Source organism: Xenopus tropicalis, chromosome 8 (genome assembly GCF_000004195.4).
Source record: "Xenopus tropicalis strain Nigerian chromosome 8, UCB_Xtro_10.0, whole genome shotgun sequence".
NCBI lineage: Eukaryota > Metazoa > Chordata > Amphibia > Anura > Pipidae > Xenopus > Xenopus tropicalis.
Genome location: NC_030684.2, coordinates 60468057 through 60488132, shown reverse-complemented (window position 1 = coordinate 60488132; position 20076 = coordinate 60468057). Strand labels below are relative to the sequence as shown.

Below are 20076 nucleotides of genomic sequence, written 5' to 3'. Positions count from 1 at the left end.
CCTTCCATAGGACTCAATGGCACTCGACAGATCAAACCTGGCGAAAAGATAGTCGAGAGGAAAGTGTAATCAAAGTGTTGACGTATTCTTTGCGCAAATTACAATTTTTTTCGTGGAACTTTAACAAAAACGACAAAAAACTTCAAATACATTCTGAAATGTTCTATAAGTTAGAAAAAATACGAAATGATCTCAAAATTGTTTACTAAATGGGCCCCTAAGTGCAATTTTACCCCCTTAGTACTTAGTGCTTGTACTTGTGCCCATTGTAACAAGCCCAATAGCATTTAGTAGGGCAAAGTTAGCAACCATCCAAGATCCAGATAAAGTTCTTAATGTGATTGCAAGGACATGATCAGGACAAGTAAGATGAATCAGTGTATTGTCTGGATGTGATGTTGTGAGAGAAGAAATATAACAAGATAAATTAAAAAACCCTATTATAGCCCTAGGGAACACATACTGTATTGACAGCATAATAGCAGAGAAATTGTTTTCAGAAAAAGTACTAATGTAAGATTGGCAAGACAGGAGAAGAGCAGGATAAAGCAGATATGAAGATGTCAGAGGAATGAATCGCATTAAAAAAAGAAGATGAGAGAGAAAGAGGAGAGGTCAACTGCCATTTGCTTTATAAAGATCTAGGCATCTGACACTAGAACATTCTCTGAAATTCAGCATAAAAAGAAAAATATTCCCAATATGAAATTTTCCCGGTACAACACAGGTTTGCGTTTCTTGGGAAACTTTTCTCAAGCATGTCAGTACTATGCGTGACAAAGTCAAGCATGTTTAGCTTTAAATATTCATTCAAGTAGCAGTTGGAGCACTGTCCTACAGTGTTGCATCCCATATTTAACTGGAACTGACAGTGTTTTATGACCTCAGCAGATAAATAACAAATGAATAAATGAAGTGACAGTCACAAAAGCTCATTTAAAATGGGAGGGAGGCAAGGCGTGAAGTGCAAAGGAAAAAAATAGGCAGTACGTGCACCATGGGAATTATGTATGCAGCACTGCATACTAGCTGCATAATATGGGTGGCTTGTAGGTGTTTCCTGCTCTAGCATGATTAAGGACAGGTAAGGAGCATGATAAGGGCAGCGTCAATTTTGTGGCCCTCCCTAACAACCCCTCACCCTCTTCTGTTCCTACCAAAACATTCACACAACAACCTTTGTGGATAGAAAAGGCCGCAGCCTGTTTATTTGCAACATTATCAAATTTGTTAAACAATAACATATTAATGTAAATAAATAACATAACAGTCTCTTGGTAACATAATAACAATAACAATAAGCCACTGAAGGCTGCTTTGTGGAAGCTGTATCAGCCCCCCACCGTAATCAGTTCCCTGAGGTTAGGAACCCCCTTTCTCTAGCCACCACAACAATTTCCCACCAACCTATGGCTGTAATCCCTAGCCTCCGTCTAACCTTCCGCCCTGATCGCCTTAAACTATGTCCACCCCAGCTGCGACTTTGACCCTCGCATTCACCTGTACCCTATAACCCTCCCCCCCCCTATTTTCTCAAATAAGTAAGGGAGGGTAGGAGCTGCTACACTCAAAATGGCTCCTTCCCCTTGTGCTCCGCCCCTTTTCTTAGTTCCTTCCTCTTCTTAGCCAATCCACTCCCAGACTACATACCCCACAATGCCTTGCCCCCCAAATACCTCATCTCCCTGGGCCTTTTTTCCTAACCTTATCATGGCCCCGTGCCTTTACTCCTGCCTCGTTTATTACGGGGCCCCTAGTGTGCTCTATGGACCTCCTGCAAAAGGCAGTATTTGAGTACAGGGCTTCGCTGTTCTTTTGTTTGCTGTGGTCAGCTCCAAACACCATTTTGCATTTTGAGTCTCTTAACAGTTCTTCCTGTATCTATTTTTATTTATTTCCCCATTATTTTTAAGTTCTGCAATACCACAAGAGAGTAGTATTCTAAAATTACCATACTGCTGTTACTTTTGTTTTGAACGCACATAATTCTACCATGCAGTCTTGCAGGCTGTGTTTTAAAATATTGTTATGTTTATTTAATAAATATATTTGACTTATAAGGAGAAAAAAAATGATAACGTTTTATAGTAAATGATATTTTGTGCATAATATGCCGAGGTAGCACAGAACAGATGTCGAGTGAAATTGAATAATAGTTTATATGAGTCCAAAAATGGATCAGCTAAAAAGATTAGTTACTGTAAAAACATATCAACTGTTTTCTATGGTTTGCAGTGATTTATTATATTTTATTTGGGAGTCTGCTTACTGATGTTTTTAGCGAGTCTCTTTCAGTCATAGAGTGAATAAATGCTGATGTGTGTTTTACTTCTCCAAGCTCAAAACAGTGTGTTGCAAAGTTGTAAAATAAGGTTCTCAGTTTATTATATTATTAAATGCAAGTTTGTTTTTAAAAGAGCACAGACACTGGATCTGGGGAGCTACAGAATTAGGTGGCAACAGTGAGTTCTGGTTATGGTCTCTTGCAACTTAATTTGTGTCTGACAATTTTGTGTGCACATAGGATTCATATTTGATTTCCTTCTCTCAGCTCAAACCTCCCAAGCACAGGTGTGAGCCTGGGCAGCTTGCTCCTCTCTCCCCCTCCCTTCTCCCTCTACCACTTCATTCTCCCACCTCCCCCCTACAATTCCTGCTGTAATCTGAACCCAGAGCTACCAGGCAGCAGCCAGCAGGCAGGAAAGTGACATCACCCCAAGCTAATGTGGCAACTGGTATCTTAAACAAACAGAGAGAGATTCTAGAGATGAAAAAATTCGCTGTGGAAAAATTTGCCACGTGTCCAAAAATTGTTGCCCGTGTCAAAATAATAGCTGTGCGACAAAAGAATAGCCATGGGCGACAAAAGAATAGCCGCGGGAGGCAAAAGAATAGCTGCACGACAAAAGAATAGTCGCGGGCAACAAAACAATAGCTGCGTGACAAAAGAATAGTTGCGGGCGACAATTTTTTTTGACGTACAACATTTTCACTGTTTCACAAATTTTTCGCAGGACAGATTCGCTCATCACTAATGTTTACTCTATCCCACCGCTTGCCACCAAATGTCATGACAACCGTATGCTCAAACACTGGAGAGAAACCTTGTAGCATTGTAGCACTTTATTTTTGTCCAATGACATCACACAGCAACAAATTCTTCTAATGAAGTAAAATAGCTAAAAATGCAGTTCCAAAGTCCCACAGAAGTATATCCACAGTCTGAAGAAAATAATGGCCGAAGAGTAACTGAATCGGTTAATCCGAAGTGCAGGAAACCTTTCTTCTCCCTTTTACCTTTTCTCCTCTCTTTCTGAAGACTCACTTCCAAGCTCTCTTTGGGCTCTTTTTATGCCCCTGTTGGCCCATCCTCCCCGCAAGCCCCTATTGTTTTTATGCAAGGGTGGGGAGACGTATAGGTCCCAGGATAACTGGATTATCTGCCTATTGTTTCCAATCAGGCTGGGGCAGATGTGTTGGAGCCTTTGGGTATCAGTCCATAATCTCATCAAAGAGAAATTAAATCAATTCTATCATTGTTTATCATAAACCCGTCACAGATATTCCTTCTACTTCTGTAATGCAACTAGTATATAAAATTAGGACATGTTTACAGTACATTGTGACAAAATCCTTCTGCAAAAGCATTACCAGGGCATTGCAAGGTCTAAAACTTGGAAATGCATCCCATAATTGCCATCTGGTTGCCATGTTATTTTTCTATAAATAAAGCTAGTTGCGTGTATACCTCAATTTACTTTTAAAAGGCTAGAACCCTCCTAATTTTCACATATCCAGGGGCCCAATACTACAGGTGTTTGAATTTGAAGCATATATATTATTTTTGCTAAAAGAATTGCGCATAAAAAGTCTAACACCAGGTATCCCATTTAAGTAGCACATTGGCCAAATTCTAAAGTTTGCAAAAAACTCTGTAGGGTAGTGGGGAAATCTAATGGTATTGGTGGAATGTAACTTGTTACTGAACTGTAACATAGATGATAGATATCCAAGTCATACCAAAATTTAGATAAATGGAATTATAACGAATTTGAGCAGTTTAAAATATCAAAATTATTAGAGTTTGATGTTGCTGTATTACAGATATGAGATTACTTATAAGGATTAGCACACAAACATGCATTAACTTGTACTTTGAAAGATTTTCCTCCTGTACTGATAAAGTAAAGATAATTAAAAGTCCGACCTCATATTTGTGATCTGTACAAAAGCTATAAAGAAAGCACCTAAGCACAAGTCAGAGTTAAAAACTCACCAATACACTAGGGTGGTCCAAATGCTCCAGCCCCAGACCCTCCGTTCATGGAAGCGGACAAGCCATAACAATGCAAAAAATATAGGTGTTGGCCACTCAAATGATCCAAAGACAGACCATCAAAAAATTATTTTTTTTATTTACCTCCCCTCTAAAGCCTAATAGAAATTATGTTATAAATAAAGATGTTTCCACTGGCCAATCTGTGGATCCTAAATTTTTTGCATTGTTATGGTCTGTACAAAAGCTACTAGCCTCTTTACTTATTATTGTCTCAAGCTCTTTGGTCATACTGCCTCACTTGTGATATAGTACAATCTATACTAGACAATTCATTATTATTGTCCCTCTTTAAAGATACATATTATTAAAAATAAAGATTAACTTCACAATGAAACATTACTTGAATTCAAAACATATTGCTTAGAATGTTACTTCTTTTCAGTGTCTGTTAGTAACAATTATTTCACGTACAAGGTTAGGTTTATTAATAGATCAGCAAAAATATCTTTGAATAACCTCTCACTGGGTTATTGAACTGAAAACATGAACCCGCCATTCTAAATTGCCCAATTCCCGCTGTTCTTAAAAAAAAATGTTTAAACCTCACAGATTGTTGGAAAAAAAGTACAAATTGTAACCTCTTAACTTTGGTCTCATTTTTCTGATCAGTATTTCAATATTTGTAGCTTTACGCAACATAAATGGATATTCACTCTGAAGGCGGCCAGCAAGTGATCCTATTTAACTTATTTTATCAATGCTTTGAAAGGGAATCTGAAGAGATTGATCTGCTTGGAGCTTTTTGTCCAGATGTCTTTACAAACTTTGCAAGTCACCCTGTACATACAAAGTGTGGAACTTCAGGCATAGCTTTATTTTATCAAGCTTTTATTCTAGGTTAATGAAAGACCAGCATTAGGGTTGCAAACATTTTCCATTGGCAGAAATAAGGAGACATACATACATCTCAACAGGGCTGTCCATCTGTAGCTAGCACGATAATGTTTTTCATTCAGTTTAACCTTAAAAGAACATTTTTTTTTCGGACACTGTTATATCTTTTCAGTTCTGCAATGCTTTGAAATCTATCAAAAATTGCTGGCAGACATGAATTTCTCATGGCACAAGCTGCCCATGTGCAGGTATCCCGCTGCTTGTAGAAAAGTCATCCTGAATTCTGAAGAGAACATTTCCTTGCACTTTGTGGCTATTTTTTAAATTACGCACAATGAACTCTTTGACATAATCTAATGCAACACAGATATCTATTTGAAAAAATAGATCTTGGCAATTATATTGTAGGTAATGTAAGCCATAAGTAGCAGGTTAACAAATTATGGAATGACGGTGGTTCTTTTTTAACTATGTTATGCAGATAAGGTATTGCAAGCTATAATATGATGTTCTAATTTCCCAAGGCAAAAAAATGGAAAATCTCCATAAAAATCACTGATGTACCACAACCATGACCCCCTCTGGTTGCCAGGGCTGCTGGGGTGGTGGTGGTGCAGTGGGGGGAGAGGCCCTGGAACTAGGGGTAGGTGAAAGAATAGGTAGTGGCCTGCCCCCCCCATGCATCCTAGGCAGGTGCCCCTTCTTCCTACCTCTAGTTCTGACCCAATTTTTACTTAATTGTTATTAACTATTGTTTTGTGAGGCTCCAATGTTAATGTTATTGTAATTTTTTAATACTTGTTTCAGGAGCTCTCCTATCCATATTCTAGTCCCTCATTCAAACCACTGCCTGGTTGCTAGGGTAATTTGGGTCCTAGAAAACCATAAATTATTTTTAAAAAAATGCCATTGGTCTCAGGACATCACTCTCTACATACTAAGGAGGGGCATTTACTAATATTCATATTTTTTTCACAATTCATATTTTTTTGCTCTGAATTTTTGTTGGAAAGAAACAATTTATTTGTCATTTATTGTGTGTCAAAAATGCCAAATTAGACAGTAGAATTATGCTATCTAAAAGCTGTGAAGGTCATGTAGAAGTCAGAGGCAGGTTTTAGAGGTTGTCAGGGTTTTTTCTTATTGCTTTCATTTGTGCAACAAAAATTTGCATTTTTCACATAGTTTCCACTTTTTTTGTTTTTTTTTTTAAATGACTGTTTTAATAAATCACTTGGGAGTGTGGGTCTTCATGTGTTTTATAGGTTAACATAGATGAATTATATAGGGAGGATTTGTCCATTCATGAATTGTCCATGCGGAACTCATAGTAGGATTAATGAAGGAATTAAATTAGCCTGCTTACAGCAATTTGTATTTACCTGAGAGTTGAAAAGTGAAAACCAGTCAACACAGAGTAGGTTGCAATATACTTAAGACAAAATAATTTATGTAGAAAAATGTTTTTATTCATCTTGACTAAGGAAGGAGTATATTCTGGCAATTATTCTTACATTAAAGTCCACGTTTTTTTTTACCTTATACTTTCTGCACTGGATGAGTTTAGAGAATTCATGGAATTGATATGTGGTTGTCAATAGTGTTTGTCATTTGAGGATGTCTTTGCAGCAGTATCAGATTTATCATCAGTCACACTGACTAGTACAAAAACCGATTAGGGCAGTGATCCCCAACCAGTGGCTCCGGGGCAACATGTTGCTCACCACCCCTTTGATATTGCTCCCAGTGGCCTCAATGTAGGTGCCTCTTTTTACATTTCTGGCTTGGAGGTACATTTTGGAAGCACAGAGACACAGTTTTACTCCAAGCAGAGCCTCCTGCAGGCAAGCAGTCCAAATGGGGCTACCAAATGGCTAATCACAGCCTTTATTTGGCATCCCCAAAGAACTTTTTTCATGCTTGTGTTGCTCATTAACATGTTTACATTGAGTGTAACTGAAGAGTAAAAATGGTTGAGGATTCCTGGAACAAGGTGCAGAGAAAGGTGGCTAATTTATAAGTATGAACATATGTATGAAGTATATGTATGAACATATTTTTGGGGGGTTCAATACAACGAAATTGCATTAGTCCTTTGAAAAATATAAAACATTAAAATAGTGTATGTACACAGACAGTGTATGTACACCCTATATAATGTTTACAGTATTCCTGAGATTTTATACATAGCAGATTATTACCTTTCTCTGACCAGTGATTTTCTCAGCATGACCAGAACTACCAATCAGGAAATCATTCTTCATCCTAGTGAAGAGGATGTAATTTCCCAGGGGGAAACATTGCAGGAAGATTAGTGGAAGGAAACATCTTTCCTTATATGGGTGTAGCATGATTTAATCTTAGTTAAGATTTATTTCTGTGTAAACTACATACAGAATTAACATTCTAAAGGTTTAAGTTCTTCAATTGTATGGTGTCCATTTTTAAAAATTGTATTTTTATTAATTCAAATGCCACTGGTTAAGAAAGACTGACAAACTTACTGCTACCCATTTTGCCTACTGTTGTTATCTGGACTAGTGATGAGCAAAAGTTTTCGGCAGGCATGTATTCACAACGAATTTCAGCTTTTCGCCATTGAAAAAAAAAAATTGCTCTCATCAAAAAAGTTGCATGATGGCTGTGCTTCATGAATTTTTTGCCGTTTTGCAAATTTTTTCAGCAAAGCGAAACAGGACAGATTCGCTCATCACTAATCTGGACCTACTATTCCCACTTTGCCTACCTTCATCTTTGCTGCTTGCAGTGGCACTTATTTACACACAATCAGATGAAATTACACAGAAGTCTGTCTGGCGTCATTTCTGGTGTTCACTATGTGAGAGGGTTGCCACCTTTGCTGGCTAAGAAAGGAAAGCCAGGCAAGGGGCGGGGGTGACGTGGGGAGGGGGCTGGTCCGTTACATCATGGAGTGGGACTGTGGCATCACGGGGGTGGGTCTCTGACACCCCTGTTACTGAGTCCTTCCCGGTTTTCCTAATTAGGGAAAAACTGGGCTTTCCAGGTCAAACTCTGACAGGTGGCAACCCTATGTGGAGTGGTAGCTCCAAGGTTTCCCTATGTCAATAGTCACAGTAGAACTCAATTTGGAACAGAAGGCAGGATAGCATGAATTTGTCATACTTAAACTGAAAATAATTCAGTGTTAACTGACGTATTGCACTTGGGTAACCTGGAAATACTGCCACGTCCAAGGTTCCTTGGTGCACTATTCATCAAAACAAGCTGGGTGGGCTGCTTAGCATAATTATATGCAAGTGCAGTAAATGCAACATTTTTCTTGCTGCATTCACCTGCTTAGCTCTCAGTTTTACCCAACGGAAATGTCATTTACACATTCACTTGAATGTCTGTGCTTACTAATCCTAATATTGGGATTTTGAGTCAACTACAATAATGTTTTGCTTTCTTTTAAAATCAAAGAAAGATTAAATGTAACTTATCAGCCTTTCAAGATTTGCATGTCTGATACATATTCAGTATATCCTATTTTTAAATAACAATTAACTCTGCTGCAAAGTTTATTACATTTCTACATATTTTGATGCAATTTTATTTATGAACTTTGCATTCTTGCAGAACCACTTTACTCTTATGGAAAAAACTTAACTAAACCCAGTCAAGTATCTTCACAAATTAATGTTTTAATCATTAGACTGTGTCACGCCACACTGTGCCTAATTTTCCTCTGCAGTATTTACACCAAAAATAACTATGCAACGGCAAAAGTTATGATTCTGCTTTATTACTTCCATGAAAAGAACTGTCCAATGTTCTGTTGAGAGAACTTCCTCACCTAATGTGGTGATTATCTAATGAGGACTTGACTCCTGCCGTGTGACATGATTAAAAATCTCATGCTAGAAGAGTTTTATAATGCCAATTAGACAGAATGTTTTATCATGATTTCTGAAGAACATTTATTCAATATAGACTTTTTCCCACCTTCCCTTTTGACAATTTGTAGGAAATCATTTCTATTAAAATCAATATATGACATTAAAATAAATTATATTGAATCATTGTGTCTGTTTTATACAGCAGACAATTAGAACTGAGTCTCCTACACCAACTAGTTATTTAATATATGAGTTAATAGGAGAGCAAAACAGAATAAACTGTAATTTGTAATGTTTAGTGATGGGTGAAATGTTTCGCCAGGCATGGATTCGCGAAACAGATGAAAAAATCAGCCACAGGTCCAAAAATTGTCGCAAGAATAGTCGCAGGCATCAAAAGAATAGTTGCGTGTCCAAAAATTGTTGCAAGAATAGTTGCAGGCGTCAAAAGAATAGTCCTTACTTGTATTCATCAGGTGCATTCATATCCCAAGCCACTAACAGGCCAAAAACCTCAGCTATACTTTGGATAGGTAAGAAGCAAACCTGTATATACCAACAGCTGCCTTTAAATCATATCTGGTAGCAGAAAGTGGCACAACCTTTTGGGGAACAACCCCTTCCTCAGGTACACATCAGGTAATTGCTGGTATGTACTGTGTGCTTTTTCCCTATACAAAGTGTACCAGTCACAGTGGTACAGGTATCGGACCCCTTATCCGGAAACCCATTATTCAGAAAGCCCTGAATTACGGAAAGCCCGTCTCCCATAGACTCCATTATAATCAAATAATTCAGAATTGTAAAACTGATTTCCTTTTTCTATGTAGAAATAAAACGGTACCTTGGAATTGATCCCAACTAAGATATAAATAATCCTTATTGGATGCAAAACAATCCTATTGGGTTTAATTAATGTTTTATTAATTCTTTAGTAGACTTAAGGTATGGAGATCCAAATTACGGAAAGACCCCTTATCCGGAATACCCTTGGTCCCGAGCATTCTGGATAATGGGTCCTATACCTGTACCATGATTTTTATTATTATCATCATCATTGTTGAATGTAAATCACTGGAAGTGTGAATTGTTTTGAAACAATTCTGAAAACAATTTTGAAACAGTTGCGGTAAGGATGTTAAAGTTGCATTGTGGTGTCACAGGCCCCTCTCTGTTTAGGAATGGTTGTTCCAGCTCAGTATACAGTAAATGACCAATTAAGGTCTCCTTTAAACCATCTTCTCATTTGAAAATAGGACATTGTTGCCCCAAAATAAGGAGTGTCCTTTTTCCTTTAGATGTAGATAGACTGCTAAACCTTGTTCTTAGAGAATTAACTCACTTATGTGGGGTTGTTTGTCTTCTGAGCAGTTGTTTAGTCTTAATGTATAGGCCATTGCACTTTTCACTATGCTGGACAGCATAGACTACATTACTTTTCATGTGCTTTGGTGTTGGGTCTTTTGGGTACACCAACTTCTGTCTCAGGTATTTTTAATTAACATCACATTCTTGTAGTCCTAATTGAAAGTTTGTTAGTGATTTTTTTAAGTGATGTTGACTATGATAATTATGTGGAAAAAGATATGTATGTGTGACTGGAAATCTTAATCTAACTATATACTTATAAAGATTGGATATATACATATAAAGAATGGACATAAGGTCATGTAATTACATTTAATACAAGTGGATGTTATTTAAAAAAGTACATTCCCTTTGGTTTTGTTCTCATGTTAATTACAGTACCGCATAGTAAACTGTGATCACACATTTGAAAGTCAGATTATTTCAGCAGAACACTGGCCTTTACACAAATGTAACACATGAGCCATTAGCACATTTTTACACTAATTTACAGATTTATATCTGTCTTTATGTGCATATAGTTATATAAACAACACATTTATTTGCATTATTAACATTCATTTTACAGTATTTAAAGCATTAGCATGTGTCAAACATTAATTAGTTTAAAAATACAGCCATACGTGACAGTAGAGTGCACTTTGTTAGATTTGAAGCTGTACTTTACATAGAACAACATGTTATTCTATAATAAGCAAGACAGCTTCTGTTTGCTAAGGCTGCATAAACTGAAATATCAACAATCGCACACGTTGACCTTAAATCCAGTCATTGCTTAAATGCCATCATAGCCATTCTTCTTTTCATATAAAACAAAACCGTATGCATAAACATACTGACTCTAGATATAATTGACCATAAATCAGCAGTCAACTCTCTAAATAATGGCAAATGTGTGTAGTACGTTGATATTCACACCTTGGCGTGACCACAATCAGAAGAAGATCAAGGAGGTGTCAGTCTCAATATATATTCTGTTTGTTTAGCATTTAAACTGTATTTATTAAAATACTGTCAATTTACTTTATACCAGTGTTTATTCTTTCTGCCTTACACACACTGTGACAAAAAAAGAAAATAAAAAATGGCAGCTTTTCTTTATAATGGAACTATCACAGAATAAGAAACATTTCTCGCTCCCCTCCCCACCTTCTTTGCCTTATAATTAGTGATGAGCAAATTTTTATGCAAGGCATGGATTTGCAGCCAAGTGCTGCATTTCTGTTTTCTTCTATTTTTCAGTGATTCAAGTTTTTTCTAAACATGAAATTGAATAATGATTAAAACATGCAAATTTTTTTATACAAAAAAAAAAAAGAAAAACTCTGTACATGTAAGGGACCTGTTATCCAGAATGCTCGGGACCTGGGGTTTTCCGGATAAGGTATCTTTCCGTAATTTGGATCTCCATAACTTAAGTCTGCTAAAAATAATTTAAATATTGAATAAACCCAATAGGCTTGTTTTGCCTCCAATAAGGATTGATTATATCTTAGTTGGGATCAAGTACAAGGTACTGTTTTATTACTACAGAGAAAAAGGAAATCATTTTTAAAAATTTGAATTATTTGCTTATGATAGAGTCTATGGGAAGTGGCCTTTCTGTAATTTGGAACTTTCTGGATAATGGGTTTCCGGATATGGGATCCCATACCTGTACTGTAAAACTTTGCATCTAAAAGCTTGCGAGGTCAAGTATTGGAACAATCCTAGTTAAAATTTCAACAATTTATTAAATTTTTCAAAAAAAATTTGAGCTGCGTGACCCATTAAAAATCATGCCAAAATTACAAATTTGAAGAATGCCCATTTTTTTAGGCTTTTATTTGGTCACAGTTTTTTATTCAGATTTTTTAATAAATAAGATAATATTTGCATTTTTGTTTTTTTTTACATTAGGAAAAAGTTACACAAATTCAAATTTGTATTTGTGTATATAAAGCCTCCCAATGTTTAATGTGTTAGTAAAGACACATTAAAAGCATTATGGTATTTCCTAGTTGATGGTTTTTCCAGTTGTAGCATATTGTAGTTATATTTCTATTGTTACATATGCAAAGCAAGATAACTATCATTTAATACCTGATGAATTAACTATAGAATTCTCACTGGAAAGACTAATAATGAAGATGAAGCTGAGATACTCTGACCACATAATAAGGCATTACTCAGTGGTGAAGAACTGGCAAGACTAAGGCAAAGGAATAGAGGACTATAAAAGATAAGGTGGTGCCACACTATCAAAGAGGTCATAAATATGAAATTGCATGAGCTCCAAAGGGCACTTTCTGACAGACAGGCCTGGTGTATTAAAGCCTATAGGGTCACAAAAAGTCAGAGCTGAATTTCTGAAGAACAACAATAAGGCTTCAAAAAGTCCAGAACCATTTTATTGATCCTGTCATCACAGCACCTGAGCAATAAATTAACTGAGGGACTTAGAGTTTATTAGCACAATAGTCCAGTAATAATCTGATATTATTAATGTATAGCATTCAGTATTGTACATATGCAAAATACCTCTATAATATAAAAATCTCTCTCTTTTTTTAACAAGCTCATTAGGTACCCCCAAAAAACTTTAAAAAAATAATTTTTGGGAAGGCAGAAGAGTGAGGTTGTGAGCAATATATATAATAAACTGAGATTGATAAAAAGGTTATTTTAGACATTTTTACATTAAGACACTTACACACATTTTGTTGCTGTCCCAAAGGAATTTTACATTTAAAATGTATATATTCTAATGCTTTGATTGACTACAGATCGGTTCTGCCCTGGCTTATATCAAAGTAAGCTCTCAACCTTAAGAAAAGACAAGTGGAATGCAAAATGAAATACATTTAGCAATCAGCAAGTGCTTACTGAATCCAACCTTGTCTTGATAACCAAAAAGATACATTTTAAAAATCATGCTTAGTTGTGTGTCTCCGTATATATACAGTGCTGTTAAGATTCATTCATTTCAGAAATCCCAGAGAGGAAAAACAACTTATAGCCAAGCTTAAAGAAATACAGTCTTTTTGCCATTGCCTGTATGTAAAACACATGCTGAACATAACTGCAAAATTAAAACTTCAAAATGATCAAACAACATTTCAGGACCAACTACAATTAAGCAGAGCCTTGTTTTATAACAAAGCATGCGACAATTAGCATACAATTAGGCAAATTACCTTTAATTGTATTATGACTGAGTTAAATTTCATATTTCCAAAACAGAGGCCTTCTGTGAATACATAGCTTGTAGGGCCAATAAAATTCTGTCAACAAACAGAAGTGTCTCTAATTTACGGAAGTATTTCTTATTAAATTTCCCTTCTAGTGCTATGAGCACAGCAGGAACTCACCAAACTGCTTGTGTCAGCCAAAAGACAGAGAAACCAAGGGTTGTTTCCGCTAGAAACTTTATTTAGCACAAGCACAGAATTTTGTTCTGTTAGAAAGGATGTAATGGTAAAACTATCCCAGGTGACCAAACCTGAGTGATGTAACTCAATTCATGTGCGTCAATGCAACTATTTTTGGATAATAAATTACTACTACTGATCTGTTATGTGCAGTATGTCTTTGTTATCTGCACAAGAAGGTTCTTTTGATTTCAGTGTTCTGCTTCCAGTGATAGCCATGTGAAGTTCTTTATTTGTCTACTAGAAGTTGTTCATGATTACTAAATTATTCTAAGTAGGGTGGCAATAAACTGCCCCAAAATGATGGCATTTAAATAAACTACGAAATAAATACATTTGTTATTAGAGTTAGAGTTGTTAGAGATAATTCGCATTCTTATAATAGAAAGGTTTCAGTGTGAAATGCAGCATAATTGTTATTACTTGGCATTGTTTATAACTAATGACATCACAGAGCACGTTTATAAGGATATTTTGTCAGGCACATACTACACATACTATACATACATAATACTATTTGATGTGCCAATAGTCAGATTAAAATCATCTTTTATTTTTGCTGATTTTCAAAAAAGCCAACTATCTAACAGTATTAATTATTTGAGGTACGATGTGAAGGTGACTGGTTTATTGGCTTGTCCATCTATGTTAGAAAATCCCATCTATTCTGCTACTCCCTTAGCAGTATATCAGCTATTATAGCTACACTAAGCTGTGCTTTTTACATTTTGAAAAATGGGATCTGGTTTATATTACCAGTTTGTATTTCTTGACAAAATATTGGAGAGGTTCAAAAAGAACATTCAGTATTTATTCTGATCATTAGGCTGTGACCGACCCATCATTTTATTTTTTTTTCCTACCATTTAAAGGTTTAGCCTCTGGTTCCCCGGACACATCCCCCAGCCCCAACTCTGGTGCTGCAGAAATGAATGCATCCACTGGCCGCACTACAATGTGCAAAGGGAGCGAATTTGCAGAAAGTGTACATGGTGCCAAAGTGTGCCACTAGGAAATAAATAAATCTGCATTATTGCACAGAACCTTCTTTTCAGGGGTCTTTTCATCCCCTACTTTGATGTTGTTTCTACAGTATACTGTTAGATTTTGTTCAGACAATCCCTCCACTATTTTACACAACTATTTTCATGGCATAGATTTATCATGTTAAAGCATTATAGCACATTAATATTAAAAGAGTAAAATGAGCTTCATCTAAAGACTGCATTACTATATATTTACTTTTAATGGGAAGGTATAGTTTTTAAATCATGCAACTTAATTAACTCATACAATGTGCAGTTTTTCAAATGTCTATATACTTCTGGATTCTGGAAACTCTACTTATTAATTGATTTTATATAAAATTACATTTGGCTTTGAATTCATTACTGATGCCAAGGTTAGGAAGACTAGGGTTCCATGCAGTAGTGGAATATTTAGGATATATTATTAGAAATTTGCTTGAGTGTTTTTTAATCTACATTTTTGCACATTTCTCTTAAGTACATAACAATAAAAACAGCAGTATTAGTTGTTGTGCTAAGACCAATCTTATTTCACCCACTTATCCCAAAAAAGTGCTAATAAATCTGTTAACTATTGTCAGATATTGAAAGATCATTTGCATTTTTAAATAAGTCTAATGCTGGAAACTACAAGACAGTTAGATGTGCAACAGGAGACTAGGAAATCTCTGCAAATAAGGAACTTGTTCTGTTGGTGAAAGATATACATAGAGATAGGGCACGGAAGTTCTTGTTTGCTGGGGAGCGAATGAAGGAAATAGTTCTCTCAGAGAGAGGATGGATGCAGATGCAGGGGATGGGATGGGGTGGCAGAATTCATCCATAGCAGCACTGGTAGGCACCAATGTGGGCTCAGAGAAATTGCATTTTTAACATCAAAAGATGAAATAAAAGTCAGAAATTAATTTCTTGATCTTTATTCTAAATGTGATCCAAAGAAAATGTAACTTAAAGAATGATTTTTCACCTTAAGTAGAATTCCTTTTCACCCATAGCTTGAGTTGATGAAATGGCAATGGAATGTATATATAGCCTGCTCTATGAGGGATGACATGTTGTATTGAAGGAGTGTATCACATAATGCAATCTATTTTTACGAATGTACTACCTTAAATCTGTTTCAAATATAAATAATATAAGCAGTAGGACCAATTAAAATAAATCGAATCTGCTTCATGGAAAGAAGTACACAGGTCTTGTAAATGTCTAATGAAGAATACAACTTATAACACTTGTAACATATTTACTTGATCACTGGTTTTATCATCTTCTTTCTTTTAATGCCACATATACCTCCATTATGAACAATTTTAACTGTATCATTTTTAACTGAAACATTCACGAAATTCAGGAAGAAATATTCGTTTTGTGAGAAAATTTACATTTTTCTGGTGAACTGTACTGTTTATCTTACAGAAGAGCAAAATGTAAGATAACTGGGGGAACCAAGTTGTTAGTCAGCACCCCATTGACTCTAGTGGCCTACCTGCTACCCAAGATCTGTGTTCCTTTTTCTTTAAAAAACACACCAGCCCAGAGTACTGTTTGCTAAGCTTTGCACCATTTCCTTCCTTTCTCCCAAGTGTCCCCTGTATTAGTGATGAGCAAATTTTTTCACCAGGAATGGATTTGGAGCGAATTTCCGCATTTTGCCATTGGCGAATTGTTTCGTGAAACTTCCGTAAAAATTTGCTGCGGAAAAATTTCTCACGCAGAATTTTTTTTGTAGTGCATCAAAATGGGCGCGGTCGCGTAAAGATGGGCGCGGTCACATTAAAAAAACACAAAAAAAATCGCACAAGAAATGCATTTCGCAAATTTTTTGCCATTTTGCGAATTTTGCGACAGATTTGCTCATCAATACCCTGTACCAATTATTAGAAGGGCCCATGCAAAGTACAGAAATCTCTGGAGAGGTTTTGTACTGCAAACAGGGACATCTGGAAGAGCTGAGAAAGATGGAGGCACAGCACTCAGCAAACAGTGTTCTGGGCTGGTGCATGGTTTTGAGAAAAAAAAACCCACCAGCCTGGGTTGCGGTTAAATGAGTAGAATCATTTTTGCCTAAAAAATATAACATATTTTTTTCTTTTTAGGGATGCCTACTTCTCTTCTTAATTTCTCCCTGAATGCTAATAACTGTTCAAGTAGAAATTTAGAGGGGTTATATTTCCTTTGAAAAGAGATGGTGTACCAATCGAATGGCTCCTTTTCATAGTATTCAAATGTTGCTTAGAATAATTGTGGGGTTCACAAGTACCCTATAACTAAATTTAACTTCTAGCAAATTTCCTTCTAGCACTGAACCCAGTTTTTCGGAGTCGGCCAAATACCGAACCAAATTAGCATACACTATTTCGGATTTGTAAGGACGAAAATTTTTCTACAAAAATCCTTCAAAATCCTAATTAGCATAAGCTAATTCAGATTCAGTTCGGCCAGGACTATGAATTCGGCTGAAAACCCTGCCAAACAAGGCTGAATCCTGGCCGAATACTGAACCAAATCCTGGATTTGGTGCATCCCTACTTTATTTAAAACAATGACATATGTCTATGTAAATATGAAGAACAAATATTATTTTACTAAACAGTCATTTTCAAAACACATGTTCAATATAATTAATAGTTTAGCTTTGTGAACTGGCATGAAACCATAAATATATTTAGATGACAATGACTCAAAGGTAAATAACTGGTGTTGAGTAGGGATGTAGCGAACATCGCCAAAAATGTTCGCAGACCCGTTCGCGGACTTTCGGCAAAACTCGCGAATATTCGCGAACTTTGCGAACCCCATAGACTTCAATGGGAAGGCGAACTTTAAAACCTAGAAAAGCAATTTCTGGCCAGAAAACTGATTTTAAAGTTGTTTAAAGGGTGCCACGACCTGGACAGTGGCATGCAGGAGGGGGATCAAGCAAAAATTTCTCTGAAAAATACTTTGTAAAAAAAACGGCAAAAAAAAAACGCCAAAAAAAAACGCCAAAAAATAATGAAAAAAAAAAAACGCCAAAAAAAAACGCGGCGAACCCAAAATGGCAAACATCGCCGAAAGTTCGCGAATTTGCGGACTTGCAAACACCCGATGTTCGCGCGAATTAGTTCGCCGGCGAACAGTTCGCTACATCTCTAGTGTTGAGAAAAATTGTGAGAATAAAGAGAATGCCCATTGTCTGGAAACCCATTATTCAGAAAATTCTGTATGATGGGAAGGCTATCTCACATAGAGTCCATTTTAAACAAAATTTTAAAACTGATTTCCTTCTTCTCTCTAATAATGAAACAACAGCTTTTACTTAGCAGACTTTTTAAATTACGAAAAGACTACTGATCTGGAAAACCGCAGGTCTTGAGCATTCTGCATAATAGATCCTATGCCTGTACAATAATATTTTCAGTACATTTGCAAAATATTGTTTACTGTTATAAAAATGCTAATATTTAATCTTAATTGTCTTTTTCAGCTATTGAAGTCAACCTTCAGAAAGCACTGGCAGAAGCCTCTGAGACCTGCACACAGGAATGCCTCATCCTAGGTCACTCTGATAACTGCTGGATGCCACCATCATTAATGCAATACCAACAATCTAACCCTCCTTTGCCATCATTTGGATTTCAGCAAGGATGGGGAAGAGGAAGTAGACCTGATGGAGTGCACACTCTTGGAAGACCTGGGAAGACCAAGGATGATATTGACAAAGGGACACCACGACCTCAGTTTTACAACACGTGTGAAAGACACTGTACCAATGATGATCCAGTAAAGGTTATTCCCCTGGCAAACTTCACCCCTTGCCAACAAACACCAGGTTCAGGGAATAATTCAATATTTGTACACGAGCACCAGCTCTAAGAATTATATTCTATAGCAGCTATTTTCGTCTTTCTGTGTGTCAGATGTATATAGTCAATGCTTAACAAACCTCATATACAACATGTAATCATGTAGAGGAGTGAAACAAATCAAACTTGGATTTTAGCATAGAATTGAATATATCTTGACTAGCAATGCTATGTGTTACATGAAAAAGAAAATCTACTAAATATACAGTAGAACAATTGTCCAATTGTTTAGCATCACACTTGTTATTTACTAAACATCCATCATAATAATATCTTTTTAAATACAGTAGATCCCAGCACATCATACTCTCACTTTGACTTGATTTAGTTGGCATATTGTATATAGCACATTAAATCTTATTTTACATATACATGATAAGGACATACAAAGCATACTGGCTTAGTGATTAAATGTCAAGCTTTTAGTTTCGGTAGGCAACTCCAGCAGCTATATGTAAAAAACTGTCACAGATGTAATGGTGTGGATTAAAGTTTCACTAGAGATTTCTTTATTTTTCTTTTATATGCAATTAAAATCCATTTTAAAGTAAGTTAGCTCAATACAATGAAGTACATAGTTACATAGTTACATAGTTACATAGGGTTGAAAAAAGACCTGTGTCCATCAAGTTCAACCCATCCAAGTAAACCCAGCACACCTAACCCACACCTACCAATCTATACACTCACATACATAAACTATAAATACAACCACTAGTACTAACTGCAGATATTAGTATCACAATAGCCTTGGATATTCTGATTGATCAAGAACTCATCCAGGCCCCTCTTAAAGGCATTAACAGAATCTGCCATTACCACATCACTAGGAAGGGCATTCCATAACCTCACTGCCCTCACCGTGAAAAACCACCTACGCTGCTTCAAATGGAAACTCCTTTCCTCTAATCTAAAGGGGTGACCTCTGGTGCGTTGATTGTTTTTATGGGAAAAAAGAACATCCCCCAACTGCCTATAATCCCCTCTAATGTACTTGTACAGAGTAATCATGTCCCCTCGCAAGCGCCTCTTTTCCAGAGAAAACAACCCCAACCTCGACAGTCTCACCTCATAGTTTAAATCTTCCATCCCCTTAACCAGTTTAGTTGCACGTCTCTGTACTCTCTCCAGCTCATTAATATCCTTCTTAAGGACTGGAGCCCAAAACTGCACTGCATACTCAAGGTGAGGCCTTACCAGGGACCTATAAAGGGGCAAAATTATGTTCTCATCCCTTGAGTCAATGCCCTTTTTTATACAAGACAGCACTTTATTTGCTTTAGTAGCCACAGAATGACACTGCCTGGCATTAGACAACTTGTTATCAACAAAAACCCCTAGATCCTTCTCCATTAAGGATGCCCCCAACACACTACCATTCAGTAGATAGTT

The 20076-nt window shown here is 36.4% G+C and overlaps 1 protein-coding gene across 2 annotated transcripts in view; it reads left to right on the top strand.

The window, feature by feature from the left end:
- pcdh11x (protocadherin 11 X-linked) overlaps positions 1 to 19283 on the top strand; it is a 797852-nt gene extending 778569 nt beyond the window's left edge. For both annotated transcript variants that reach the window (XM_031891054.1, XM_018096773.2), the window contains one exon: positions 18306 to 19283. In XM_031891054.1, coding sequence (XP_031746914.1) covers positions 18306 to 18694 — 389 coding nt within the window. In that variant the 3' untranslated portion in view covers positions 18695 to 19283. The remainder of the gene's footprint in view (positions 1 to 18305) is intronic.
- The last annotated feature ends 793 nt before the right edge of the window (positions 19284 to 20076 follow it).